This window comes from Oreochromis niloticus, linkage group LG11 (genome assembly GCF_001858045.2).
Source record: "Oreochromis niloticus isolate F11D_XX linkage group LG11, O_niloticus_UMD_NMBU, whole genome shotgun sequence".
NCBI lineage: Eukaryota > Metazoa > Chordata > Actinopteri > Cichliformes > Cichlidae > Oreochromis > Oreochromis niloticus.
This window is the reverse complement of record NC_031976.2, coordinates 15824-38804: the sequence shown is the minus strand read 5'-3', so window position 1 is coordinate 38804 and position 22981 is coordinate 15824. Positions and strand designations below refer to the sequence as shown.

The 22981-nt window shown below is 39.1% G+C and overlaps 1 protein-coding gene across 2 annotated transcripts; it reads left to right on the top strand.

Annotated features, from left to right (window-relative positions):
• The first annotated feature begins 16965 nt into the window (after window positions 1–16965).
• Window positions 16966–21395, top strand: LOC109199208 (uncharacterized). Of its 2 annotated transcripts, XM_025911675.1 has the most exons (4): window positions 16966–19243; window positions 19379–20608; window positions 20706–20801; window positions 21097–21395. In XM_025911675.1, exon 1 carries the CDS (start codon window positions 17765–17767, stop codon window positions 19187–19189), a length of 1425 nt encoding a protein of 474 aa, XP_025767460.1. In that variant the 5' UTR covers window positions 16966–17764; the 3' UTR covers window positions 19190–19243; window positions 19379–20608; window positions 20706–20801; window positions 21097–21395. The 2 variants fall into 2 exon arrangements, with proteins under 2 accessions (XP_025767460.1, XP_025767459.1); XM_025911674.1 differs by having other exon boundaries at window positions 16966–20608.
• Window positions 21396–22981: the final 1586 nt, after the last annotated feature.

Below are 22981 nucleotides of genomic sequence, written 5' to 3'. Positions count from 1 at the left end.
ACGTACACAAACTGTTACATGTGAAATTATTGTTGGAAAGTTTAATAAAGAAAGCAGTTTACACTCCTTTAATTTCCAGAACCAGTGTGTCCCCTAGACCTGATAACACCCTTGCCCAGTTGGCCCCTGTAGTAGGCGGGCATGGAAGGCTGGACAGCCCATGACGGGTAAGATCCCACCTCGAAACCCTGGGACAACCTAAGGCAAGGCGCAGTCACGATTGCTTGAACCTAAGTCCCGGAGTGACCTTGGAGTCACCGGAGGAGACGGGATTTAACAGGTAAGGCCACTGGGCACAGGCGGAGGGGAAATGTCATTAACAATGACCAGTGATGAGCCAAAGAGAGAAAACACACCCTGTCAAAAGGAGTTTGAAACACTGCAAAAGAAACATTTACAAGATCACAAAGATCATAAAGAAACATTTATAAAAATCACACATACAAACAGAAAATGCACTAACCTTACAGAGATAAGCTCATGAAGAGTAATGCATAGATAGTGATTAAAACTTGGCTAAGAACACAAACATATGTAATTAAATCAGCCTGCTAATTTCATGAGGGTTAAAATGGTGTGAATGTTGAAGAAAATACACTTAAAACACACTTGGATAAAATAGAGTTGTTGTGGAATAACTCAAACGAAGCTGTATGACAAGGGAGTGAGTTATGGAAAAAAAAAAACAAAACAAAACAAAAGAGAAGTGATTACTTAGGAGTGCTCTTGCACTGATTGATCAAAGTAAGTGATTAGTATAGAAAGAAAATGAAAATAATTCAATAATGTGATAAGGTTTAAACATGTATTTCTCTTGTCAAGTTGGCTGTTGAGCTGTGAGTCTATGCAAATTAGCTGGAGCAGAGACACTTCCTGTGTGCGTGTGTGTCGGAGGCTTTCAGTTCAAGAGAGAGCGGTGGCTGTTGAAGATTATTTGGCAAAATATATAATGGTAAAGTATCAGGATATTTGATTACGGTGGTCAGGTCTGTTCAGAGGGGCAGATTTGGACAGGAAATTTATAATTTAGTGATGACACGTTGTCAAAATCGGTTTATATCATATGCTGAATGAAAACATGGCAAAGTGAGGAAGGGTGACATTGTGCAAACGGTCTTTGATCTTTTGACGAGGTTTTCAGTGCGTTGAATGGGTGAAATTTAAGATTGTTTAAGATTTTTTGGGGCTGTTGTTTTTCATTTTAATAGAGGGAGTTTTGATAAACATGGACATGTCTAAAAGGGCCCATAGTTTTTGTAACAGTGCACTTAGGAAAAACCTGTCAGGTGATTTTGTTTTGTACTTTGATGAGCTAATAATCAGCTCTCTTTTTTCATTTTTGTTCTAAGCAGGCCTGGAAGAGAGTGAACTGACGGCGCTGACAAAATTACCAAGTACGAAGATCAGGTGGGCTTTACAGAATTATAATTGGCTGAGGAGGAGACCTGATTGGCGGCGAGTCTCTGTCTAAAAAATGATTGCAGCGAGTCAATCCAGTCAAAAGTATAGCGAACTATTTTCCTAAAAAGGAAAACGAAATAAAACAAATAATTGAGCTCATTTTGCTGATGTGGAGCATTTCATTAGGCTGCAGTATCAGCAAAAATATCATGTGTGAATGCGTGTGAGTGAATGTGAGTGACTGGACTAAGGTGGGAATGAATAAATGTGGACAAATTTACCATGTGAGGAAAAGAAAGGGGATGCTTTGTTTTGCTTTTGCCATAAGCAGGACAAGTGGGAGACTTAAATCTGGGGATGCTGATGTTCATTTGAGAGAATTTCTGTTTAATTGATTTGGGTTAGACCATATTATTACATTATAAAATGCTAAAAGGGAAACATTGTTTGATGAGATTCAAGTTATCATTAACTGAGGTAACTCATGATTAATAACTGTTCTGTTTAAGTTTATTTTTTGTCATGACACAGACTGGATCATAAAGGGGGAGAGTTGAGTACAGGTTTTGTTTCCAAGAAGTTCCAAGGATCCAGACTTTGCATGGAGCAACGATTTGGAGAAGATTTGACATAATAATTAAATTGATCTTATTCCTTAAACACAGGTTTTCAAGGCTGGAGCAAAATACCGGAGAGGAGGATGGCTGAAGTGTTCTGAGAAATGAAATGATATGACTAACCTTTTTTCCCTTGTTAATTTGTTAAGCTTGGGTGAAGCATGTTGAGTTTTTGCCACATGAGATGTGTCAAAAAAGAGAGGGATTTAAGATTTAATTTGTTTAATTTGAAATGGGTTTTAGTATGATTTTATAACGATTGGGGTTTTTTTTGATAATTTAGAGATGGTAAAATTCTTTAAATTCTTTAAAGAGAGGATTAAAATGAACTGAATTAGGTTTAGAAGATAAATTGCTGGTGTTAATAAGAAGTTGTATACAAAACTTAAAGGGAAACTGTGGGAATAAAGGATATGCTTTGGGGAAAAATAGTGAACATTTTATGAGAAGAAAATGTGGGATCTCTTTTTGATTTTTGTACCCGTGCTCATTAACAGAGTTGATGTTCGGTCCAGTTAAGGTCATAAGCTTCGATGAGCGTTATGTCTCAGTCGATATAGTGTAGGGGACTTGGAGCAACAGAAGGATAAACAGCATTCACGCTTACAAACACATATGGTTTAAACATAGGTGAGGCCTAGGGCCTGAAATTCATTTAGCTTTTAACTGAATTTGAGCTGGCCCTGTAACGAGTGACAGACAAGAGGAACTGAATAGGAGTTTGGTTGTAACTAAACTGTGTGACATGTAAAATATTGAGATAACACATGCAGCTCTAAATTAGTCTTATTACATAAAAAGCAGTTACAGAATAACAAATACTTGTTGAAGTGATCAAGTTTTTGCTTTAAACCAGGGCCAAAGGGGGGAAAGCTTATGTATTTTGGTTAAGACTGATAGAATATAATGACTGATAAAATATAATTAGAATGTACCATTGCATTAAGAGCAGCAAAAATGAAATAAAATGCTGTACCAAAACAGGTTATAACACAGGAAATGTGAGTTCTAAAATACAGTTGGAGTTCAGCTTTTAGCTATGATGAAATTTATTTAGGAGCTAAGGATCATATGTTTACACTTAGTTGATTAAAATGGTTGTTTTTTCTTTGATCCTTTAAGTAGAATAAGCAGTTATAATGATTTTCTTGGTATATTTTCTTGTGATAGGTGACTTTAGATGAGAGGTAGGCCCTTGCAGCAGTGACAGTTTTGTGTACAGGATGTGGGTGATCAGATAAGGAACAACAGGAAACATATGACAGCAGTGCAGTAAGACTGTTAAAAGCTGTAGATTGAGATGAGTGATGTTTAAGATTATATAGGAATAAAAGTCAAAAACCAAATACGAAATTAGGTTCATGTTTTGAGTAATATTAGGTTGAATCAGGTTTGAATGAAGAGAACAATTGAGGAACAGAGTAAGTTAGAGCCGTAGTAGGGAGAAAGTGTTTTCTATCCTTTGCAGGAGGCCCAGAAGAGAGGGACCCAGAAGAGGAGCAGAGACCACTTAAGCATGAAGTGTTCTCAAGTGGGAGCGGGCAGTTCATTACTAAGACCACCTAGATGACATGGGGTTGTCTGGTTCGCTAAATCACAGAATGCCGAGAGAGGGTCAGAGTGGGAAAAGTGATCCTAATGTCCATGACGTCAGGGGTGGACAGGGAAGCAGCTGAATGGGCCAAGGAGTGACCCAACATAATGTATGGCGACCTCTGGTGGTCCAGAGGTCGAGAGTGGGAGTATTGAGAATAGAAATATTTTACTGCTATTATTTGCTGCTATTTTTATAATCATCATTAACATTTCAGTATTAATAGTGATGTTGCATTTAGATGCATTCAAATGTTCAAATATATTGGTATCATATTAGTCTTTATTACAGGTCCAGTAAGAACCACTTTAAACTGTTGAGTTGAATCTATAAACCGAAATGAGACAGGAAGTTATAGGCTTTTGAAGTTGCAGGTTTTGCAGAAGTGAAACCGAAAGCAGAGTGAGTGCAAGCCAAAGAGTAGGGTGTTTATTATGCATTTATCTTTGATTTAAGCTTTTAGTAGAGGCTTTTGATTAAAACATTTATTCAGTAGATTACATATATAGTTCCAGTTAGGTTATTATATGTAAGGATGAGCCTCTGTTCTGGTGAAAGGTCAGAAGTGTAACGGGTGAGATGTGAGAGCATTTAAGGGCGAGACACACATACAGACACAAATAGTGAGAGGTCATGACACGTACGCAGTACACAGCATGCACGCGCCCCCGCACGTGCACACACACACAGACTCATTTAGTAGGTAAGAGTTTATAACTGCAAAGTTTGGGTGCGTACGTGGTAGTCCAGGAAGTGCACCAGATGTCCCAGAAGATAAGCGACAGCGAAGGCGGGCTGACAGGAAGCGCCTGGCGTTGACCCGAAGATGATGTTCTGTTTTAGACTATGTTAAGAGTCATTGTGGTTTTGGAGTGACGTATTCTGTATTAAATCTGCCTGACAACAGGAAGACTGCCAACCCTATAAAACCTTTGTCTAATTGTTGTAAGTTCAGTTCGACGCTGAAATCTGCACAGCGTTGGACTCACACATGTGTTCATTAAAATGCCGTCAAATTGCACACCGGACCGGATCTGTGGTTATTTTTGGATTCCTCTCTCAACATTGAACCCTAACACTTTCTTTTTCTAAAACATGTAATTAATATATTTTATTACTTTTTCTTAAGACATTCAGTCTCTAATTCCTCTGTTTTCATGCTGCAACGTCTCTCCCCAGCTATAATCAGACTTCCTGTTTGACGCACACACACTCTCTCAGGCCTCCTCTATTCACGCACTCTCCTATGAGTTATTATTACTTATTTATTATTTTGTACAAATCACACAGAATCATTCAAATCAAGTACTCACAACATTCACACACTTAGAAGCACTCAAAATACGCTTTCCTAAGAGTATTTTATCAAACATGGTTGCTTAGAATCAGAAAGAGGAAATAGACAACACTCAGTGCGTCTGTCCTCTTAAAAAGAAGAGAAATAAACACATATGGGACAATTCTCCCCATCTTAGACAAAATGTGACCTTAAATGTCCGTTTCCAAGTCATGTTCTTCTCTACACACGACTCTTGGCCTCCAGGGCATAAAACTTTGAGCATAATCTTTTACTTTACCAGAACTAGTACTTTACCAGAACCCTCATACGTGCAATAAGACTGCTATATGTGCACTTCTTTCTTTGACAAGGTTGTATTTTGTATTTTCTTACTCAGCTGTATATAGTGTTGGTATTCTATTTTATTCTATTCTACTTTATTTTATTGCATTCCAGTGTTTTCTAATTTCTGCTGCATAACTTTGCACTTTTGCTTTAACAAAACAAATTTCCCAGCTGTGGGACTAATAAAAGTCATCTTTATCTTTGACTAGCCCTAACCTAAATCCTGTCTCATTCACTGCTGAAATTCTAGTTCAATGAACACGTGTTGCAGTTTAAAATTAAAAGAGGAAGTAACTCACACCCAAGAACTGGGTGTGTGTGTATTAATGTCTGTGTCCCTTTAAATGAAAAAAGGTGAACACATGTGGTGAGTTTTCCTCAATTTACACAAAATATGACATTAAATATCCTTTTCTAATTCCTGTTCTTCTTTAAACACCATGAATGACCTCCAGGTCATAACCTTTGGACTTATAACTCTGATATAAGTCCACACAGCGCACCAAGCACAGAGAAAATTCAACCTCAGTGCTTCAGAATTCTCCTCAAAATTCAGAAACTGTTTCTGTCATTTATCTCCCCAAGAACTTCATCATACGGACCTCGCCGGGTCCAGTAATCTTCAGCACATGTATCTCACTGCAGCCAGTGAAGATTTAAAAACAGTTTATTGGCTCAGTTTACCCAGTATTCACTTATCAGGTGGACCGCAGCCGATCCATACATCTCAACACAATCGTGTGTCCACATTTACACAACTTATTCTTTACTTGTATCACAACACATCTAGTAATATCATCAGAATTACTTCAACATGGTAAACATTGATTTTCCTTTAAAACCAACTTACCCTTAAAACTCAAGATCACAGCTGACTCGATTCTCTGAAATCCCGAGTCAGTTAAACACCTTGCTCAACTCACGGTGTTCTTTTCTCGGACCCCTTCGTCCGAGCTCACTCTTTTTACCCCGGCATCTCCCCCAGATTGTTACGAGATCTTCATAAACCCAAAAGTAAGCATATTATTTCCCTAATCAAAAGTGAAGCCGTTCCTCACACAGTAATTCTTCATCCAACAGCCTTTGTGTTTTGAAACTAAAAAGAGGAAGGAACAGCGCCCAATTTAAACTGTGCATGTTGTCACTGAACAACACACACACACACACAGACACAGACCCAGGGCAATTCTTCCTGGATCATTTATCAACGTTCGAACAAACACAGTCCGCATTGATTATTTTCTGGACCTCAGCAGATCCACCAAAATTCATATAAATATATCAGCCATTAACCGATTTATTTCTTTTCCTCAGACCGCGCCGGATCTGTTACTTCAGCACAATAAACACTGATTTTCCTTCAAAATCAGTTTACCAAGAGCCACAAAACCATTTCTGACTCGATTTTCTGAACTTCTGTGTCACTTAAACATCCTGACACCACCAGGTGTTTTCTGTCGGACTTCCTCGTCCGAACTTAATCCTTTTACTTACAAATGAGCGTCTCCCAAAATGATCCTCTTGATCATTAGCTATTCACCGAGCCCAAAACTCTCGGCAACACCACCTGACATATGCCCACGCCGGAGCTCCTCTTTGAAGTCTCAAAGAGGTACAGGATTCTCCAATCCCGTGAGTTTGACACTTATTAAACCATAAGCTGACCAATACTCTTATATTCTTCTCTATTCTTAAACATGCATTGGTCTCTTTTTCTTCTTTTTTCTCTTTTACCATGAAATACCATATAACCTTTTAACTCAGTACTGTCTGTTTCTCAAAGTTTCATTATCCTTGCTTCAAAGCTTCTCATTACTTCCAAGTTACTCATTCATTACTTCGACGTTTTACTTTATTCTCGAGAATTCAGTTTTACCCCTACTGCGCCAATTTAGTAGTTAAGATCATCTACTCAGCGAACAGATAATTTAGAATTCAGCCAATTTGCACAAATTTGCTTATTGAACAGGTTTGTGCGTACCTTTTAATCTTTTTAGACCGGTCCTCTGTTCGCCTCATATCAGATCCAACCTTCGGCCACATTAGTTCTCTCTGATTTAATCTAGAAACTTCACGGTCTGCCGTACACAGAATCTCTTTTCCCTTTTCTTTGACAAGAGATACTCAAAAATTCTGCAAATTCTCTCCACTCAGGAGGAGGCTCACAGCTTTATTTATTACTCTGTTTCTGGTTGGATTAAAATAACTCTTATATTAGAATCACCCTGTCCAGTGATACTGTATTTCAAAATCACCAAAGGCACGCTCACAAAACAGGAAAATGCTTCAGCAGCCTTAATGGGATCCCCGTGGGCCTCTCACTGTCTATTTCCAAGCACCTATAATGAAACAACGGCACAATGAGCATGCCTTTTTGTCTATCCCTCATTTAATCAATGTGTCTATTCTTTGTTAACATTAAAAGGGGAAGTGACCGCACCCAAATTTTAACTGCGCACTTTTCCCCAGCAAAAAAGAACGGAAAAAGAGACTTTTACAGCCTCTCTCTCACACAGCCTGCAGCCGGCTGGCACTTAAATCATTGCAGACAGTTTCTTACGTCACGGTTTCCAGCTGTATGAGTGGGTCCCTACAACCCGGATATACACACCGCTGCTCGTCTTTAAGAGACGTCAACAGGTCTGCAAATTCTCCAGATATATCAACAAAAACACAGCTTTTCTCGGCCCACGGTGGTCCACAAATTTTTCACTGACCACAGCGGGTCCACAAATGCATAGGTAATACTTTTTAATCGTCTCTCATAGCTCACAGTATTTATTCTCAGAGTTACTTCAACACAACAGACCTTAGTTTCACTTTACTGCTCGGCTGGCTTTACTGCAAAACCTCAAGCTTACGGCTGGCCTGAGTTTCTCTTAAATCATATATCAACTTCCTCGGACTCTTGCGTCCGGTATTTTACTCTTTTTCTCACAATTAAGTGTCTCCCTAACAATGATCCTCTGCGATCACCGGGGCTATATCTGAGGCCACAAGTCTCAGCGGGGCCCTCCCCCTAGTATAATCCTAGGAAACGTCTTTCCCAGGGAGGGAGTTCTTCAACTCCTTGACTTTTAAACACTTATAATCTCTTTATTCCTTAATCACAGCTCAATCTCTCTTCTCTCTATTTCCTTAAAACAACATCTCTAGTTACTTTTAGCTCAGTACTGCTTTTTCCAAGGCGACCATGAATGCAACACTACTCTTAAGTTTCACTTTCGCTGCAAACAAAACTCAAAACAAAGATCAACAGATGACCACTCGACTACCTGTTTTAGAATTTATAATCCACTACAGCACAATTTCTGTTTAAGAGGTTTGTGCCTTACCTTTTTATTATGTGGGCCCAGTAGTCGAGCTGTCACCGTGACCTCTGCCGTTCGATTACCTAATCCGGGCTCGACCTCCGCCGACAACAAACACCTGTACTTCTTTCTGCTGATCGTCAGTTGCCCTGCATCCTCCACCAAATGAAGCGAGATCGATCAACTGTAGACCAGACAACAAACGACGGAGGCCCAGAAAAGTGCAATCAAACGATGAGTTTATTGACAACGGAGAACAACCGTCAGCATATGGCTTATTTGCTCTGACAAAAATACACTGAGTTCTGGTTTTATAGCATAGAGGATCACACCCCCAAATACACGTCAATACAGGTCAAAAATACACTATGTCCAGTCATTGTTTACAGACAAGGGTACATCTTGTACATCTCAGATAACTATGAACAGACATATAACTTCTCTTTTTGATAACACCTTCCTTTTAAGGTAATAACTTCAAGCTTCAGGGCCTCTAAGGGCTAATAATGGACCCTCGTCCTCAATCACTAAGTAGACTGAATTGGCGCAGGTCTCAAATAAGAAGCAGAAGACACTTGGGCCTTCGCTCAGGCCTGCTACTAGATTTATGTGTATTGTAAGCATGCATGCAATTAACCTGCTATGTTCTCATCTTCCCTCAACATGTATCACCTGGACACTCTCACCAGTGAAGCTTAAAACCCTCTTGGATAGAACATCAACTCTAAACAAGCACAGTTATGCAATGTATATAAAATGAACTCTACCTGTGAATAGAATGAATGTGATGACAAACATATTCAATGCAATATGAACCCTGTAAACAATATTACTGATAAAATAATGCTGTAGAACATGTTATTAATGCATTTATCATAAGGCAGAGTATATGGCAGCAATAAAAGAATCTCTGAATCCCAACAACGCAATGGAGAGCAAAATTATAAAATGATAGACCCAAATACTGAGATAAAGATTATATGTGCGTCTTCATTAGGATAGGGATTTGTGTTGGTGTGTGGGGCGGTAGCCTCAGGTTTAAACTGTTAAATGGTAATTTTGAGACAGTTATTTTGGTCAGCTATTTTAGTGAGTAACATTAAAAGTTATGTAATGAGTAGTATATTAAATTACTTTCTCCTTGGAGTAATTGAGTAACATATTGTTTTACTTTTAATAAAAGTGTTCTTTGTAATATGTTTTTTAGTAACGACCCCACATGCAGAACCATTTGACCACAGAGCATGAATCTAATCTGCATGAATCTAATCTGCATGAATCTAATCTCTAATCTCGGCCCACAAGTTTGCATCAGCCCACTGGGCAACTGCTCGGTATGCCAGATTAGAAGTCCAGTCCTGGAAAGGTCTACTGTGTATACACCAGTGAGTAATTAGCTAGCTATTACACAAGAAAAGCTTTTTCTGCCAACCGTAGTGTAGCCAAAGAGAGAGAAATCCAAATTATGAAACAGACAAAAATACAACACTAAAGAGACACTTGAGCCATGCAAATATCCATATTTACTTCTGTCTTGTTAAGAAATAATGCTCTCTGCTGTGTCACTTGTGCAACTGGATTATTACTAACAGACTATAATTAATATTTAGTAACATATTTGATAACATATCCATCAAAGGTATAATGTGTTTTATAAAACAAACCAACCTTAAGCTGTGTGAAGGTGTGTTGTGGTATCTGGCAGCGAGATGTTAGCAACAAATTCTTTAAATTCTGTAGGTTACAAGGTGGGGCCTCTTTGCTGGATCAGACTTCTTGGTCCCATCTATTGCCAAAGAAGTCTTATCCATGGAGGCCCACATATGCTTGATTGGACTGAGATTGGATGATTTGGAGGCCAAGTCAACACCTCAAACTCGTTTTTGTGCTCGTCAAACCATTGCTGAACCATTTTTGCTTTGTAGCAGGGCACATTATTCAGCTGAAAGAGACCAAGAGACCATAGTATCCAGGGAATACAGTTTCCATGGCTCATGTGATGAGACTATGATCAATAGTAGGTCAACAACCCTCTTTAGTGACAATTCTCACTAGGGCCTAAACACCTGGGACTTTCTACCATTTGTTGTTAGAACTGAAGAAGCTTATCGGAGAGGTGAAATGTCTTCGACAGATAGATGTTTTCTTTTTTAATGGTAACTGTGTCTTTGTTCTCTATAGTACTCTCTGGATGAGCTGGAGGAGATGTTGCTGTGTCTGCAGCAGTTTTGGTCTGTGCTAAGTAACATGGAGGAGCAACTCTCTGAAGACCAGGCTGCTGTGTACAGTTGTCTCTCTGACCAGGACAGGTACAAAAATATTTTATACATTTCTATTTGGAATCTAATGTGTTCTGGCTACAGGCGCAACCAAAGTCCTTTCAGAAACAGGTTTTATCAGTTAGCAGTCCCCGTCTAGGAATAATAATATATTTTGTTATTTAAAGTATTCATTTTTGAACCTTAATTTATTATGAAAACTGCACGTATAGAATCAAAGTCAAATCTGGCAAAAACATTAGTAAGGGTCCCAGACCTTGCAAAAAAGTGAGGTCCTAAAAGCTTTTTCCACACATGGTAGTTACGGTTCTACTGTTGTAGAATTCTTTGAGTACGCTGTCACTCTCTTGGAATTTCTCTATTTAGTTTCACAGAGGATGCAGTAGATGTACAGCTTTCTCATAGAATCAGTGAGTGAGGTACTAATAAAATTCTGACCGTCTGCCCACCTCAGAATCAGATTGTTCTTTTTACACATGGTATATGTAGTATATTTTATCTTCATAGTATTTTTTTCAAGTTATAGACCCTGGGAGTTCATTAGCATAGGTTGTAATTTAGCAGTTTTAAATGCTCACCAGTATTTATTTATTTGAGCATTTTCTGGATCCTTGGCCAATATACTGAACCCCGAATTGCCCCAGATGCATCCATTGGAGTGTAACTATGAGTGTACACTTAAAAAACACTCACTGGTTTTTGGTCCGCATGATAACCAACTTTGAGCATTAGCATGGTGATAATTACCATACAGTTTCATGCACCCAACAATAAATGTGTGTGTGTGTGTGTGTTGTGCGTGTTTAGAGAGAAGATTCGGGACATCGAAGAGCTGAGACGTGCAGTAAAACAAGAGGCTGGGGAGCTGGAGAGGCAGTTAAAAGAACTGGCCTATGAGTATGATGAAAGCTTGAAAATGGTAACACATTTAATGAAAACAAAATTCATCTCCTGAGACAGATAGGCAGGCCGATATAATTTTGTTTTTTTTAACTTTATGTTTTCTGATTCTGTGTTTTGGAGTAGAAGATGCACAGATTGTTGGATGAACAATCTCTCCTCTGCTCTCAACTTAAAGTCTTTCTACCTGGAACAGTCCCCACATCATCATCTAACCCCATGCCCAACAGGACAGTAGCCACTCAGTGCTCTTTGCTACCCTTGCTCACCGCAGCTGACATACAGAGTAGCCACATTTCTGATTGGAAAGGCTGGAAGACTCTGAAACCTGGACTGGATTCCAACAGACAGTCAGTTCCTGGGTCTGAGAGCATCTGTGATGGTCAGGGCGGTTCTCCCACCAAAGCAGACAAGCTAGATATAGTAGGCTTCTTGCAGAGAGTAAGAAAAAAATCCCATTTTTATCTTCTTATGTGTCGATAAATCCTGCCTGCCACACAGCCGAACTGTGACTAAAATCATGGGTTCTGTATCTTCGGCTGCCTGCACTACGACCTCACTACTTAAATTTAACCTGATTGTGAAATAGAAGATGTTTCTAAACTGTCCATGTGACTAATTATAAGTTGACAAATTAAAATATGAGTCTTAAAATAATGTAAACTTTTCAGAAAATCCACATTTTACATGCACTTCTCAGCTTATGAGGCATTTTTTAATTTAAGATGGTGCACCGGAGTTTGACATTAGAAGTGTCTGAACTAGTGACATTTTCTTGAATCCTAGAAAACTGACATAATGATTTACAATATTTACATGAATGTGATCTCGCTTTTTTACTGTAGATTGTGTATCCTGTGTTTCAGCTGAAGGAGACTTTGCATCATTCTGTGAACACAGACTCATCAGAATAAGAGGTAAGATTCAGTTGCAGAGCTTACAAACTTGTCAAAAGACTTTTTTTGTTTTGTTTAGTTAATGTGCTTTCTGCAAACTAGTAGACCACTAAAGAATCGTCACCCTGGATGTAGCCACAGGTTGTCTCAAATGTTTGTGAGACAACCTGTGTGAGCTAATGTTTCTTTGGGTTATTTTCAAATCCAGCTGTTCATTTGTAATAACTTTTATGCCTTCCTGTTTTACAGGTGTCAGGAACATTGTGTGATGTGCACCTATGTTTTGTCAATATTCCATTCTTTCAAAGCCTTATTGTATGAGATGTGCAGTTTTAGTGTTTACTTAGTATTTCTGTAATTTTTTGAGTCTCTTTTACTGTTTGTGTCAGTATAATGGGTCTGCTAACAAGACAACCAAAAGAAAAGAACGTGAAAAGGCATAGCATATCAGGTTTTACAAGAATAATGTTTCTTTTTTAAGATAAAGCATAGCAATATAATTGTGACTTAATTCATTAAATATAGTAATGTTTGGTAAGTTTTACACCTTAATTACATTAAAACAATATACCTTGGAAAAGTGAAACACATTTGTGTGATTTGTGCATTCATAATCTCTGTGAGTCTTTATTTTGTGTGACTTCAGACTGGAGCAGGATGTACCAATTACTGGAGTACAATCCTGAATAAAGACTTCTAAAGGTTTTGATTTTACTAAAGGATCGAGAGCAGGGCTGTGCAGAGATGTTTGAAAGTTAAAATGGGGCACATAGACCCAGGCTGAATAACAACAACCCACATTCATCAAGAATCAAATATGGAATCACATCATACTATATCATTGTCACCAGGTGGGGACAATGCAAAGCAAATGTAGCCTATGTTTTACCTGATGGGTACAATGTTGCTGTTGAAGAGTTGCTGCTCCTGCTGCTGATAGTGCTGGAGGGCAGGGCTGTGCTGATTTGAGCCTGTAGACATTAACACTAGAATTACTGAGCCTTTTTTCCCTGGTGCAAGTCCCTACTACTAGATTTACTGGCCTGCGCAAATTTGCGTAAATTCCCCCCGACCTTAACACCTCTTGGCACCCCGCTGAGATTTTCACAGGTCTTCAGCTCCATTGTTCTCCTGCTTTTGTTGTGCAAACACACCCTCCCCCAACCCCTAACCATGAGAGATTCAAGTTTTTCCTTCCCTGCAAGGCTACTTTCCTTCCTTACCTGCCTGCATGCCTGTCCATAAACATATATACACAGAGTTGTACATATATTTATATATTTATATAGCCACACCTTATATAATATGCATAAAGTCTAGTTTATATATATATATATATATATATACACATGTGTGTGTGTGTGTATATATGATATAGATGTGTCTGTGTGTATAACTATGTATGTATGTATATATATAAAATGTTTGTATAGTGCACTTTCTATACTGTGCTCTGTCCACTTTTTTGCAATGACAATGCAGATTTTCCACTTGTGGGACAAATAAATGCAGATTTGCTGTGTGTGTGTGTGTGTGTGTGTGTGTGTGTGTGTGTGTGTGTGTTTGTGCAACATTGGCATTTGTTTACTTAGATCCAAGGCAGGCCAAACCTCTGTCTTACATACAAAAGACAGACATTCACAATATATGGGTACACAAGTCTGTTTTATTTCAAAGTGTTTCAAACTTTGAAACAAACCTTGGTAGGGAACAGCTGTTCCCTACCAAGCATTTCTTGCAGCTGGCAACAACGGTCGTGCATTCAGTATAGTTGTGACTTCCGCAAAAAATGTGGTCAAAATCTCATGAGTAAGTTGAAGCATTTCTACCAGGCATTTCTGAGAGTTGTAACACAGAGGTTTGGCCTGCCTTGGATCTGAGCAACTCTGAGTGAGCAAATGCAAATGTGCCAGGCTTCAAGGACAATGGGTGGTTTGCACAACAAAAGCTGTAGGACAAATAAGCTGACGACCTGTGAAAATCTCAGCAGGGGTGCTTAACACCTCGGGACTTGCACCAGAAAATAAAAAAGCCAGTAATTCTAGGGGGTGTTGGGTTTAGGGAAGTTACGCAAATTTGCGCAGGATAGTAAATCTAGTGTTAAAGAGTCCACAGGAGAGATGGTAGCTGATTAAAGTGTGATTAAGTGTTATGAGATAACAATAAAATGCAAATGGTAAATGGCCTGTATTTGTATAGCGCTTTACTAGTCCCTAAGGACCCCAAAGCGCTTTACACAACCAGTCATCCACCCATTAACACACGTGTGATGGCAAGCTACATTGTAGCCACAGCCACCCTGGGGTGCACTGACAGAGGCGAGGCTGCCAGACACTGGCGCCACCGGGCCCTCTGACCACCACCAGTAGGCCACGGGTGAAGTGTCTTGCCCAAGGACACAAAGACCGAGACTGTCCAAGCCGGGGCTCAAACCAGCAACTTTCCGATTACAAGGAGAACTCCCAACTCATGTCCTTACAGAGCATGCCTGGACAATGTTATATCATCAGTAATATTTTTTTTTTAAACGTCTATACACATAAAACACAAACACACATACAGTGACATTTTAGACCTTCTCCAGAATACTGTATATACTATAGAGATGGCACGATACCACTTTTTTATGTCCGATACCGATACCGATATCATAAATTTGGATATCTGCCGATACCGATATGAATCCGATATACAGGGTGGGCCATTTATATGGATACACCGTAATAAAATGGGAATGGTTGGTGATATTAAAGTCCTGTTTGTGGCACATTAGTATATGTGAGGGGGCAAACTCCTCAAGATGGGTGGTGACCATGGTGGCCATTTAGAAGTCGGCCATCTTGGATACAACTTTTGTTTTTTCAATAGGAAGAGGGCCATGTGACACATCAAACTTATTGCTAATGTCACAAGAAAAACAATGGTGTGCTTGGTTTCAACATAACTTTATTCTTTCATGAGTTATTTACAAGTTTCTCTTTGTTCACAGCCATTGACATGTCGTAGAGGTTAACACGTGAGGAGCGGATCGAAATTGTGTTGATATCTGGTGAACGCAGTAACCGGGTCATTGCAGCAGATATCAATGCAAGACACCCTACGAGACCACCCGTCTCCCATGCTGCAGTTAGCAAACTGCTTGCTAAGTTCCGTGAAACTGGTTCAGTGTTGGATTTGCCAAAATGTGGACGCAAGAAAACTGTCACTAATGAAGAAACATCAGTGGCTGTCTTAGCTTCATTCAGCAAGAGCCCACAGCGTAGCACTCGCCGCATGTCACTGGAGAGTGGCATTAGTCGAACATCCCTTCTACTCACAAATGGCACCCTTACAAACTCCAGCTACTGCAGCATCTCAACGAGGATGACCCAGATCGGCGCACAGAATTTGCAGAATGGGCAAAACAAAAATTGGAACAGGACCCTCAGTTCACGCAGAAGATTTTGTTCAGTGATGAGGCAAACTTTTATGTGAATGGTGAAGTTAACAAACAAAACCACCGCTATTGGTCTGACACTAACCCACATTGGATGGATCCCTCCAAGACTGTTGGAACAACAAAAGTGATGGTTTGGTGTGGTATATGGGGTACAACGATAGTGGGTCCATTCTTCATCAATGGAAACCTCAAGGCCACTGGATATTTGAAATTGCTACATGATGATGTGTTTCCCTCTTTATGCACTGAAGCTGGCACGTTCCCTGAGTTTTTCCAGCAAGATGGTGCACCACCACATTATGGGTGCCAGGTCCGAGCATTCCTAGATGAACAGTTTCCTGGGAAGTGGATTGGTCGTCGTGGGCCAGTTGAATGGCCCCCAAGGTCTCCCGATCTGACCCCCTTAGACTTTTATCTTTGGGGTCATCTGAAGGCAATTGTCTATGGTGTGAAGATACGAGATGTGCAGCACCTGAAACTATGGATACTGGATGCCTGTGCTGGCATTTCTCCTGCGGTGTTGCTATCAGTGTGTGAAGAATGGGAGAAGAGGGTTGCATTGACAATCCAACACAATGGGCAGCACATTGAACACATTTTATAAGTGGTCAGAAACTTGTAAATAACTCATGAAAGAATAAAGTTACGTTGAAACCAAGCACACCATTGTTTTTCTTGTGACATTAGCAATAAGTTTGATGTGTCACATGGCCCTCTTCCTATTGAAAAAACAAAAGTTGTATCCAAGATGGCCGACTTCTAAATGGCCACCATGGTCACCACCCATCTTGAGGAGTTTGCCCCCTCACATATACTAATGTGCCACAAACAGGACTTTAATATCACCAACCATTCCCATTTTATTACGGTGTATCCATATAAATGGCCCACCCTGTAGAACAAAAAGATGACATGCAACTTGATTCAATAGAGTCATCAGATGACAATCAAGTGGCATCCACCAGTGAGATCAGTGCAATTGAGGGTTTAGATGAGCAGTTGCAATACAATCTGGCTGGATTTTTCTTGAAAATGCAGACCATTCTCCATGTGTCCCAGAGAGCAACACAGGAGATTATTGAGCATATTGATCAGTTGTTTTTGTTATCACAACCTCTGGTTAGAAAATCAGTTGTAGATATACTGAAAAAGCACAACTGTACATATACGGACAAACTGGTGGATGAGATTTGTCAGGCAGTTTCTGATAGTAATGTTTTACATAAATGTGTCACATCTGAAGGACCACTATCTACAGCAAAGAGGAGGAAATCATATTACGAAGCAAATTTTCCATATGCCAAACCTGTGGAGTATTTAATTGAATCGTCAAAGCACACTTATATGTATGTGCCTATTCTCACATCTTTGCAATTGTTGTTGAAAAAAAATGATGTGCTTGAAGAAATTAAACAAGCACCCACACAGATTCCTGGACATTTCATGTCATTTTGTGATGGATCCTACTACCAGGAAAATGTTCTACTGTCACAAGAGGGACAGAAATTGTCAATAATACTTTATGTGGATGATTCTGAAATCGCAAACCCACTTGGTACCTCAAAGAAAATACATAAAGTCTTTGCAGTTTATTGGACACTGGCAAACTTTCCAGTTAAATTAAATCTCGTTCTGCTCTACACTGCACTCAGCTTGCTCTGCTGTGCAATTCCAATGATGTGCGCCAGTTTGGGTATAAGGAAATGTTGTCACCACTCTTAAATGATCTGAAAACTCTTGAAGAAGTAGGTGTCTACATTGAGACTCTTGGTGAATGTCTTAAAGGCACTGTCTACTCTGTTGTGGCAGACAACCTTGCTGCCCATGGACTTGCTGGTTTCAATGAGAGTTTCAGGTCTACATATTTCTGTAGGTTTTGTCATGCCACCCAAACAGAAATGCAAACAGAAAATGCTGTTACAGGGAATTATGCAATGAGAACAAAAGATGCTCATGATAATCTTGTGCAAGAGCTTCAGAATGATGACATTGAGGAAAACTATGGTGTTAAAAACACCTGTGTTCTTTCTGACCATCTCTCTTTCTTCCATCCTGTCACAGGCTTCCCACCTGACCTCCTACACGACCTGTTTGAAGGTGTCATTCCAGTGGAGTTGGCACATTGTTTAAAAGGTTTGATTTCTAAGAGATATTTTACCTTAGAAGACTTAAACAGAGCAATTCTGCGCTTTCCATACCAACATTCTGACAAAGTTGATCGCCCTCATCCAATACCCTCAAATTTTGCCAGGCGAGGGACCATTGGTGGGAACGGGCATGAAAATCATGCCCTTCTTAGACTGTTGCCTTTTCTCATTGGCTCCAAAGTTCCAGAAAGAGACACTTTTTGGGAAGTGCTAATGGATTTAAAGGACGTAGTTCAGCTTGCCATGTCTCATACTTTTAGTGACGAGACCATTCAGTACATGGCCTGTAAAATATTAGATCACAGACAACTCTTTCAGGAAGTGTTTCCTAATGTTCGATTCAGGCCAAAGCATCATTACATCGAGCATTACCCGCACTTAATAAAGTGCTTTGGTCCCTTAGTTCATCTTTGGACAATGAGATTTGAGGGAAAGCACAAGGTTTTCAAAAAAATAATTCATGACACTCACAACTACAAAAATGTACTAAAAACTTTGGCAGAGAGACATCAAAGCATGATGGCATTTTATTTGTCCTCATCAAAGTTTTTCAAACCACCTGTGCAAACATCCAAAATGGAGTCTTTGTACATTTCATCATTACCTGCAGATACACAATCATTTATTTCAGGTATTGCTGACAGTGACACAATATATGCAACAAAAAAGGTTACAATTAATGGCACAAACTTTGCAATTGGCATGTTTGTATGCACAGGTGCTTATGCTGCATTGCCAGAGTTCAAAGAGATTCTTAATGTACTGCTCATCAGAAACAACATTTATTTTCTCTTGAAAGACTATGACACTCATTACGTTGAGCACTTGCGTTCATATGAAGTAGCAGAGAATCAACAGAGGGGTCTCCGTCACAGTGTAAAATCTCTGTGCCAACTGTCTGACCACATGCCGCATTTTGCTTACAAGATAGCAAATGAAGTCATTCTAACAACAAACCATTTCATTCCAGTGTCTGACTAAAGTAACAGAACTGAGACATCAGCTGATTCCACCAATTTGTGAACCAATGTAAAAGTAATTCATCTATTCAGTTTTTTTGTATTCACATAAATGTTTTTATACTTTTGCACAATTAATATTTTGTAAATAACTGTAAACACAAACATGCATTAAAATGCCACTATAATATGTGAAACCTGTCTGTTACAGAAATAAAAAATTCAGATGGAGGCAACAGGAATATTGAAGCTAAGGGTCATCCTTGATAAGGATAACGCTGAAAAACTTATTTTGCCATCTCGTCCAAACAGTGTGCAAGCCCTCATAGATGAGATCAAATCTAGGCTAAATTTTACCTTCGACTTTCGGCTTCAGTTTCATGACCCAGATTTTGATAATGCCTTGTGTAATTTGGTTAAAATAGAAGACCTGCCAGCTATAGCATCTGTTAAAGTTTAGTTGAGCTGGACCGGATTTCAACGAGCACTGATGACACAATCCTTCAGACTGATAGCACTGATACCATAGATTCACCAGAGCGTATTAGTAGATGGCCAGAGGTTTTTATTGTTCCGCCATTTTCTTATGAAGTGGAACATGTATTAAGAGAGGGTAATGCAGCATTTGATAAAGATGGGAAAGTAATTACACTGACACGAGATCAAAAACACAACATACTTGAGACAATGGGGGAAGAAATCTACAAACTAAAAGCATACCCTAGTACAACACAAATTGGCAAGGCTGCAGAAGCTTTAGTTAGAAAACATCCCTGTCTGAAAGAGAGGAATTCTGACACTGGGTGGGAAGGGTGGAAGAATAGCCTGAGATATAAAATGGGAAACCAAAGAAAGAAGTTGGCTAAAGCTGGCATCATGGATGTTGCTGTGAATGCTGGAAAGCGCAGCAGAACAAACCCAGATGGAGCTTCACCAAGGGCCAATATTAAAAGACCTAGGAGAGGTGAGGTCAACTTCCTTCCTTCTTATCCTTCTGGAGAAACAAGGGAGTCTCTGGAAACCAGAAGACTTGAGATGGTAGAAGAGTTCAAGAAGACCTCAGCAGGAAGAGACATCCCTCTCATTCATCAGGATATGATGCGCACTTTTGCACTCCGGCGTGAAGAGATTGTCACAACTTCTCCTCCTGTATCAGAGCTCAAGGACAGATGGCCAGCACTCTTTCATGAGACACGGGTAAGTACAACTACGTATATAACATTTACTGCTCATATAGTATGCTGTGTTTTGCTTATAATATTTTTGGAATTCTCCTCAGCTCTACTTTGAATTTCATCGGATCACCAATCAGAATCTGCCACATGTGTTTTATGCTGCACTGGATGATTATGCTCCTCAGCTGATTGGACTATACAAAAAGAGGAAAACTGGACGGGTCGGTGAAAGGATGGAGCAGCTTTTGTTGGCATATGGAAAACAGGTATTTAAAAATACTAATTATTATTCTGCTTGCTTGGCAGTTGCCATTGTTATGTTATATATATATACATTTATTTATTTGTTTATTTATTTATTAGGACAAAAACGACATCTATGCAACTAGAACAGCAGCTCTGGCTGGCCTACCAATGTACCTCAAGGAGGATTCTTCAGAGATTTTCAAAACATGCAAGGTACTTGGGTATTACAATAATTTGCACATTGGAATTTAAAAAAGGTTGAAAGGAGTTTATAAGTCATCTGGACTTGGGTTGAAAGTTGAAGACGTGAAGTTGAATGACTTATAAACTTCTTTCATCCTTGATTTGACTACCTGGATGAATGAAAAATGAACCTTCACTGTCAACTTAAAACATGTTATGATATATAGAATTTGAAAAACTGAAGAAAGGTGCCTGACCATTTGTATTTATGCTTTTAACAGAGATATTACAGATGAATAATTGTGCACTCTGTATTATATCTTAGGATGAAATTGAGTTCTATGAAGCCACAATTGCTCTGGTTGCTGATGTCGATGAAGAGGAGGTGCCTGGAGGAGTTCCTTTCTCACCACGCCAAGTGTTCATAGTACTTGAAGATCAGGTTGTTATGACTCATCACTCATGGACTGATGCACTGGTGTGTTTGTTTGGGCTAATCTATGCTCTGCATCTGAGCTATCCTGAGAAGTGTACTGGCTTTTTTGAGTTCATTCAAGTAGTGTTGCTGAAGCTAGACGATGAGAGAAAGCAACTAAAACCAAAATTGCAGACACTAAAAAATGAGCTTGTGTAGATGATGTTTGTTTTTCACTGTCAGTATATTCGTGCTTTTTCAGTTATCTGTGAATGGCTTCAATAGTTTTATTTGTTCAGGGTAATTTGCTTTCTAAAAAGCAATGTGGAGAAAGCTAAGAATAAGGAGACAATCCATATTTGACGTTTTGTTTGTGATTGAAAAAAATCTTCACATAGTGTGTAATCTTAAGCTTATTTCCAAAAATATATTTTAGTTACATGGAAATCTTTTGGGAGATAACTGATAATTAGTCAATATGTACAGTAAACTTTCAAGCTTTATTTTTTAATTGTGTGATGAGTGCCAGTTCACTTGATTCGAGGTCTGGGCAAAACTGTTGAGAAGCCACAAATACCTTTGAATATTCAAGCCATGAATATTTTTTGTTAGTGACATCCTTAGTTCAGCTGTTTTCTATAGTTGCATTGCTGTAGTGCATGTGATTTCATTATTATACTAAATGTTACTTAAAATTGTGATTGTTATGGCTCTAATTGCCTCTAAACTATTGTTTTTTATGATGTACACCTATGTATCAGGTCTACATTACTAAATTTGTGTTTTGTACATTTAATCGATTTTCAAAATGCTACAAAAAACATTCAAATTCCCTAAAAGCGCAAGTTTTAAAATGCCTAATTATTTGTTATTTGATAATGGCTTTAGCAGTCATAGTTTATGACTGAAAGTATGGTTGTATTCATTCTGTATTTTCTCTGCAGTTAAAGTTAATAAAAACTGAATGGAAAGAATAATAGCTTGGTTTTGTGTTAATAGTACTTGAACCATTTGGTGCAATCGGTTTCCCCAATTGGATTAAGTTGTTTAAATACAACTATTTAAGTTAATTTAACTTAATTTGAATATGAGCATGTAACACTTTAAATAAGTTTGAATAAATACAGCATCTTAGTACAACAAATTTAATGGTTTAAGTTAAAACATACTAAATACAATGAGTAAATAAACATAATGCATTTGAGTTACATGATCATATTTGCTTTGGGTTCTCAGGACTCAAATAAAGTACTTAAATAACCCAAAACTGTTTAAGTTATAAAACTTGAATCAATTGGTGCAATCGGTTTCCCCAAATCATTTGAGTTAACTTAACTTGTCAGGTTTTACAGTGTAATAATAATGGATTGCATTTATATAGCGCTTTTCAAGGCACCCAAAGCCCTTTACAATTCCACTATTCATTCACTCTCACCTTCACACACTGGTGGAGGCAGCTACAGTCGTAGCCACAGCTGCCCTGGGGCAGACTGACAGAAGCAAGGCTGCCATATCACGCCATCGGCCCCTCTGGCCAACACCAGTAGGCGGTAGGGTAAAGTGTCTTGCCCAAGGACACAACGACCAGGACAGAGGGCCCGGGGATCGAACCGGCGACCTTCCCAAACCCCTGAGCCATGGTCGCCAATGTAGTGGGCAACATGACCAAAATGGAGAAGTGTTAACTTTGATGGAGATACACCGACTCAGAGGTGTTGAAGCCAAAATTCCAGGTGGAATTGTCACAGCATGCCAATCATTAATCAAACTAATTACAGGATACATGGAAAATTTT

Coding starts and splice junctions, on each gene's coding strand:
- LOC109199208 (XM_025911675.1), top strand. CDS start 17,765: ATGTTGTCACCACTCTTAAATGATCTGAAAACTCTTGAAGAAGTAGGT.